The sequence below is a fragment of the Volvox carteri genome, assembly GCF_000143455.1.
Source record: "Volvox carteri f. nagariensis unplaced genomic scaffold VOLCAscaffold_81, whole genome shotgun sequence".
NCBI lineage: Eukaryota > Viridiplantae > Chlorophyta > Chlorophyceae > Chlamydomonadales > Volvocaceae > Volvox > Volvox carteri.
The window spans coordinates 148,790-155,839 of record NW_003307624.1 but is presented as its reverse complement, the minus strand read 5'-3'; the positions used below and the strand labels follow the sequence as shown (position 1 = coordinate 155,839).

The 7,050-nt window shown below is 54.0% G+C and overlaps 1 protein-coding gene across 1 annotated transcript; it reads right to left on the bottom strand.

Annotated features, from left to right (window-relative positions):
• Positions 1 to 4,887: 4,887 nt before the first annotated feature.
• Positions 4,888 to 6,291, bottom strand: VOLCADRAFT_99019 (uncharacterized protein; the record flags this gene model as incomplete). The annotated part of the gene is made up of 4 exons (XM_002957830.1): positions 4,888 to 5,173; positions 5,267 to 5,579; positions 5,760 to 5,908; positions 6,065 to 6,291. The coding sequence occupies 4 exons, from the start codon at positions 6,289 to 6,291 to the stop codon at positions 4,888 to 4,890; spliced, it is 975 nt and encodes a 324-aa protein (XP_002957876.1).
• Between the last annotated feature and the right edge of the window lie 759 nt (positions 6,292 to 7,050).

Below are 7,050 nucleotides of genomic sequence, written 5' to 3'. Positions count from 1 at the left end.
AGCGGCAAGCACTAGCGTACATAGACGCGTACGAAACAATTAGAGACGGCGGCAGCGGAGTCTTGAACTCCGAACACCTAATAATGTGATACGTCAGTGTCTGGCCACAGCACCCCGCCCGGGTAGCTTATATCTCGGCCTACCTGCCGGAGATTCCCTACCACGATCTTGCCGTACTAGGATAATGCTGGTGGGGCCCGGGGCCCCAGCCCGTAAGCGAACCTAACGAACAACCGCCATGTTCGATACATGTGAAGAAGCTCGTAACATGTACGAAACTTGAGACGAATCGTTATCGAATTAACAGTTATTGTTAAGTTAAAAGTAATCGTTGAAATATTCTAAGGGAAATGTAGCTTGCTACAGAGAGCATGGCCTAGTAAGCAAAGAGATAAGTGGCTGTGTGGCAGCACCACACCAACATAATGGCCAAAAACTGCAAGGATTTCATGTACTGAACATGTGTAACACCAGGCAAAGTGTAGTCAGGGAGATGCCAAGGGAGCTGAACCTTTTTACAACATGGGGGGTTGTAAACCCCTGTAGTCATCACCCAAACCAGGACATCTCTAATAGCATCTCACAGGCCATCATCCTTACATATCCACAAGGTGCATGCTCGCACCACACACACATCTTGTGACCCCAGCCTACCTGTTTGCGGGAGTGAATGGCAAGTTTATTTGTGTGCATACTGGATGAATTCAATGCCCTGCCTTCATTACTGAAGACGTGGCATAGCCTTCCCTACATGTTCTTAGTTTAATGAAGTAACATGCTCAAGCCAAGCATGTTCGCATCCCTGGCCCACACCCAAACCAAGCACTTACCAGGTTCACTGCCTGCTTCCCAGTGGTCGCATTTTGGCTTTCAGTGCGTGGCTGCAGAGGCACCTCCACTGGAATGGCACCTTCACCAGCCAAGGTTCTGAACTGGCTGTTCGTAGCCTTGCTGGCAGTTGTTGTGTTGGCCTCGTTCAGCTCCTATACATAATCAGACATAAAGAAGATGTTAAACCATGCTTCCTTTCAAATGGTGCAGTAGGGATCATAATGATGGCCTGGTCTAGAGACATTACTATGAGATGCGGTGTAAGATCCTGGGTCTGATTCCTGGTTACATCCCCAACAATGTCGGGGGCGTGAGATTATGGCTAGGTAGCCCAAGAGATATGGAGTGGAGGTAACAGTTCATGGACCGAAATGGAGTGGATGACTTGACTGGATGACGTGAGGAGGGGTCAGCAGGATCAAACTGACTTGGACTTGCAGTTTGTATGGCGTTGTACAGTGTGGTAATGGTGATGACTCACCTTCTGCTGCTCATTAGCAAATCTGGCCCAGGCTGCCTGCGGCCAATAGAAGTTGTAGAAAGGCCGGGGGGGCTTGCGCACATCGAACTGTAGGCATTGAACTTTTCCAATGAGGTCGCTGTCATTGAGGGGAGCAGCTGCATCAGCACGCTTCCAGGCCTCCTCAATCACAGCTTCCTGTGAGGGAAGATTCAACCCGCGGATCTCGTCGAGGACGTACAATCTGCCGCCATCGTGGAGAAGCCTGTTAAATTTTTCTCGGTCCGATTTCTTCGTGAGGCCCAACAGGTGCCCCAGCACAGTGACCTGCAGGCAACATTTCAAAGGGAGTAGGTGTCTCCCGTCACGGGCTTCATGACAGCAAAAAGACGAGCAGCGTCCTTACTTTGCCGTTGCCATCTGTGAATTTCATATCATATATGCTTGTTGGGGACGCATCGAGTGGTGCCAGACCGTGATGCCCTTGAAAGACGAGTTTCACCCGTGGATGTGAAGGAAGGGAGGCAAGGAAGCAGGCAAGCTTGAAGACGAGAATCTTCGCCACATTCTGATTCTGTCGCCAATCCCTAATCGCTGCCAGCGCGGCCGTAAATAAGTGGGTAAGCATTTCCACTGCTGGCTCCATGGCGGCGGCGGTGGCAGACGTGGTATAGTTGAAAGGTGGTAGGAAGCGAAATGAGAATGATTTTTAACAGTGAGCTAATGACACGTGTTAACAAGTAGTTATTGAGACAAGCGCCTTCGCGACATGACAGTTTCTGTTGGTCGAGAGTTCGACGAAGGTCCGTTTGTTTAAGATTTTCTTCAGTGGCAGTCCAACAACACGTCTACATGCTATTCTACTGAAGGTGGATGTGTTACGACCTTCGTAGCACTTAGGGCGCCTGCCGGTGAACGAGGAATGTTTGCGAAATTCTGTTGCGAAGCTACGCAGGCGACGGGCGGGCCCCGCACTGGGTACGGATGGACCACTGGAAGTCCAGCCATGAAATACCAACAGGATAGCTTTTCGAGAATTTTCTAATACACAAATTCTATTATACAGATCAAATGATGCGGATACATGCCGCATAATCCATGGGATGCCATAAGTAGGTCTCCGATCATTACCCTTCTGGCAAGAAGTCACCTTTCATATTACACGAATATTATGTACAAATAAAGGATTGAAGTGCACTGCAGCAGGGCAGCAGAGTCTATTTCACATGTTGCACATGCCATGTCATCTGGGCCAAAGGCATTACAGCAAATAGGGGGGTCCTTGTGAAGCAGCTGCCCGCGTTTCTAAAGCCCGTATGGTGTTGGATTGTAAGGTGCCCAAGTACGTTTGCGAGGAAGAGAATGTGGCCAGGCTGGAGAGGAAAGTGCAGTGGCATATTGGAATGTGAGATTAGTGTAAGCGAGTTACAGGGCGTTTGGCGCACGGCGCAATGTACATGCAGTCATGTCGTCGCGCGCGTATACAAGAACACCTAGAACAACAAGAACAACAGCAACAACAGCGCGTGTACAGTACACGTTGCGTCGGTCCTCTGCTATGTTGTAGTAACGAAGGATAAGGCATAGGTACAATTGGCACGGAAGGATAAGGCATAGGTCCCACATTGGCACGCGCTTTCCTACGCGATCGCGGGTTGGTTGTGAATCGATTAGCATGGATGACGTACCGGTATCGCACACTGAGCCTTCAAGAGGATGGGCTGCACGGACGGCTGCTGCACCATGCAGACCTGTTGAATAGGGTAATGTGCAACGGTCGACTCAGCAGGCGTTGTAGCTGTATATGAACAGGTTTGGCGGTTGATATACACTCATGCACCAAATGCATTCGCCAGGATACGAAATGGCATCATTCTTTAAGATTACTTACGTACTGAAAAGAGGCGGACTAATGTGGGCTCGTACCAGACAAGAGGTCGTGCGCCTACCACGGCCATGACCCGACCTATGCCACCCCTTGGCTCTTGCCTTACCACGTAAACGCTGACCGACACCCGTCGCCCAAAATTGTGCCGCGTCTTCATCTGCAGGGGCGCATGCAGGCTTGGTTGAATGTTTGAATGTTGAGATGCAAGCGCCCGTTCATGTCGTGGTCGGCAAGCCGGCCACCGCGTACCGGATATGTTGGCGATGTCAAAGAGACGCTGCACCTCGGTACCTGTGCGCAATGCGTACGCTGCTCGACCGCGCCGACCAAAACTACATGTTCCCAACTGAAGACATTCCCGGTGGTTCTGCAGCAGCTTTTGAGCTTGCTGCTGGCTCAAGTCCTTCCGTAGCTGCTGCAACACGGCTAACGCAGGCACGGCCGAATGCGCTGCGAAAAGCTGTTCCAAGCCCTCAGCGGCATCCATGTTACTTGCAAGGTTCTGAACGACTTTCGCGATTTTTATCTTTACCTAATTCTGCGTTTGTTATAATTCTTTTCGTAAGAGTGTAATTTGACTTTAGTCGGAACAAGGTGCTGTATGCGCTGCGCTACAGAAAGCAGGCGTCTTTTGGCTTGCACACAAGTGCCGCTTCGCCAGCTGGCGCTCAGTGCCGCTTCGTCTGCAGACGCTTCCTCTTCCCGCGGCCGTTTCACGAGCCCAGTCTTGCAAGCTACGACGTAGGCTTTCGGTGCTTTCAGTTACTGCAAAGCAGCCACGCAATAGTCCAGCCTGCATGCCGCGTGCGACTGTGGCCATCGTGCCCACCTGCGCAATGCGCTGGCGCACCTCGTCCTTTTCCGCCAAGAAAATTTATATACACTTGTACACGCGCATTTTGAGAACCGCACGCGCGCATCCGCGCGGTAAAATTCGCGCCTGGCTTTTGGGGCGTCTTGTACGGAGTCTTTATTCGGCACAGTACGACCGGACACATTTGTGCGAAGGGGCTGCTTAACGAGGGGGGTCCTTGTGAAGCAGCTGCCCGCGTTTCCAAAGCACGTATGGTGTTTGATTGTATGTTGCTAAAGTACGTTTGCGCTTAATGGTTTGTGCCAAGGCTGGATAGTTAAGCAGTGCAGTGGTTATTGGAATGTGAGAATAGCTTCGAAGCAGTTTAGTGAAGGTGTTTACATGTCGTTTAGCGCACTACGCAATGTATATGCAGAACAGTCGTTGCGTGCGCGTATGTAACGACACCAGGTAGCAGAAGCAGAAGATGAAGAAGAGCACCAAAGCAGCAGCGCGTGTTCGGACACGTCGCGTCGGACCTTTGCTAAGATGTAGGAACGACTAATAAGGCGTAGGTTCAATATTCCTATCGCGCGTGGTTGGCCATGCCAGAACCGACAACATGATGGGTGCTGCCCCACAATACCAACTTGCCCCCTACCAACTTGCTTCCGAGCACGCGAGGAGCGGACATAGACAAGAGGGCGGCGGGCTGTTGTTTCAGTCGGAACGCTATCGCAATAGACCATCCCAAGCCGTTCACACACAAGTTAATGTTGGACATGTATGCACCGAGAATGAAACCCAAAGTGCGACCGTGCCTAAATACAACAGCACCGTTGAATGTCCAGAAGCCTAGCGCCGAAATGGTGGGACGTGACCGGTCAATATTTAGGAGTTGAGCTGATGTGTGGGCTAGGCAAGCGTTGCAGGGGTGTCATCGTCCTGGACTGTGACGGCGGTGGGCGTGTGGTCGCTGCCTGCGCGGCGTTGGGTCATGGCGTAGAAGGCCGGGCTGGCGGAAGGCGGCCCCCGCAGCACATTGTAGCCTCCCGGCCCCCGTGCCTTGAACTGTTCGATGTAGAAGGCTTCCATCTTGTGGGCCAGAGCAGGATTGGCGGTGGACATGAGGCGCGTGAGGGTGAAGTGATTTCGGAAGGGTTGGTAGCGACGGGCGTCGTCCTTCATCCGGCTGGGTGGGCTACGGGCATGAGCTTGGAAGCGGCGTTCAGGGTCCCGGGACTGACCGACGTATACCCTGCCGGTCGGTTCGCACGTGATGGTATATATTCACGTGCGGGCGGGGGCACTGGCATGTGGGTCGGCTGGGCTGGTAGCAGGTCGCTTGGCTGGCGTGATGGTGGGCAGGAGGGCTCCCGACGCTCGCGCCTTCTGTGCTTCTTCCAGCACCGTGTGCGCAAAGGCTTGGTCCGCGTTTAGGACAGTAGCAGAGTCCATGTTGTAATCGTAAATGAGCTGTATAGCAGTGTCCGCACGGAGGCTGCCGGCAGCTGCAATCCATAGCTGCATGACCTCGGCGTGCGTGGCCACGGATCTGTCGGGCATGTCGCCCTCATGGATCTGCTCCGTCACGTTGTACAAGAACGCTGCATGGGCATGGAGGGCGGCAGGGTGGATGTTTAGTTGGCGGGATGGCGGGGCGGAAGTGAAGGCATGCCGGGGCGGGGGTGACAGGTACGGACCCTGTGGCCGGGCAGTTGGGTTGCGGGCACAAGGGACGGCAGCTGGCACAAGCGAGCAAAGGGCAGCAAGGGAGGACGCCTTACTGCTGGCAGGCTTGCCGCCGTGCTGCGCCGTGAACTCGTCCTTGTATTTACGGCCCTCAGCCAGGAGCACGTTGAACTGTGCGTTGGTATGGCGGGCGCGCAGGACGTCCTCGTCGTGGCATCCCATGCTTCCCAGGAGCAGTTGCTGCCTGACGGTTGGTAGGGCAGCAGCAGGGCGTGTCAAGATGGTAGTTGCATGGGACAGCCAGAGGAAGCGTGCATGCAGAGCAGGGACGGCATGCGATCTGTTGGGAAGGGTCCGGCGTGGCAAGGCGTCTGCTAGTACCGGAAGATGAGGCGCTTACTTGAAGGAGAGGGGCCGTTTGGGCACCCCGGCTGGCGCGGAACGATCGCGGCCTCCGCCGGTTGGGGACGCCGCCGCCAGCTTCGCCCACAGGTCATTTATGTCGACGGGCGGCTTGGCTTGGGCGCCGGCGGAAGACGTGGACGGCTGGCTCGTTGAAGGCGTGCCATAAGCGCCCAAGTTGACGGGCGCAAGTGTCGGCGGTGACGCTTGTGACTGTCGTGCCATTTTTGGAGCCATCTTGTTCTGGTTCGCAACAGTAGAAGAAGTGTCCGCGAAGTGAGATGCTGGCTGGGTGCCGTCCGCAAAAGGGACTTTGGTCTTTTAGCCAAAAAAAGGAAGCACAAGAATGTGTGTAAAAGAAGGCGACACATGCTGGCATTTATACTTGTTGCGGCATCGTACAAACGGGATGCGTCAAAGAGGCGGGCTGAATCTGAAGGGCGTCGAAGCTATGTCGGTTCGTCTTCGCATGGCGTGCATGGGCGACGGCTGTAGCGCCAACGGGTGGGGCGCTGGGACAAGTTGTATGCGGAAATGAATGAAGCGCCATGGACATGGCGTGTGGTCATGCCCAAATGTGAAAGCGGTGCGTTGCGTTGCTATGAGCAGAGCAAAAACCGTTGCAGGGCAGGAGCGACGTGAAAGTCGTCGGCGTGCATATGGTTGGGAGCGTGAGTTCGGACTGGATTGGGAAGTAATGCATGAAATGGAAAAAAGTGCGTTAGGTGGTGAGCCGTCCGGACTGATGACATGGTGCTGACGGCGTTCTGCAAATGTAAGGACGTGTTGAATTGCTGTGCAACGGGACTATTTAGGAAGCGCGAGGGTTACTCGTGTCCGCAGGAAGAGCCCCGGCTGGCCAGCGCGGTCTGGGCACACGAACGCTCCGCGCAATGTTAGCGATGTCGCGCAGAACCTGGTTAATCGCACGCATAGAAGCGCACGCGGACGTGAACGATGTCGCGTCGGCATGTAGCTTCGGTG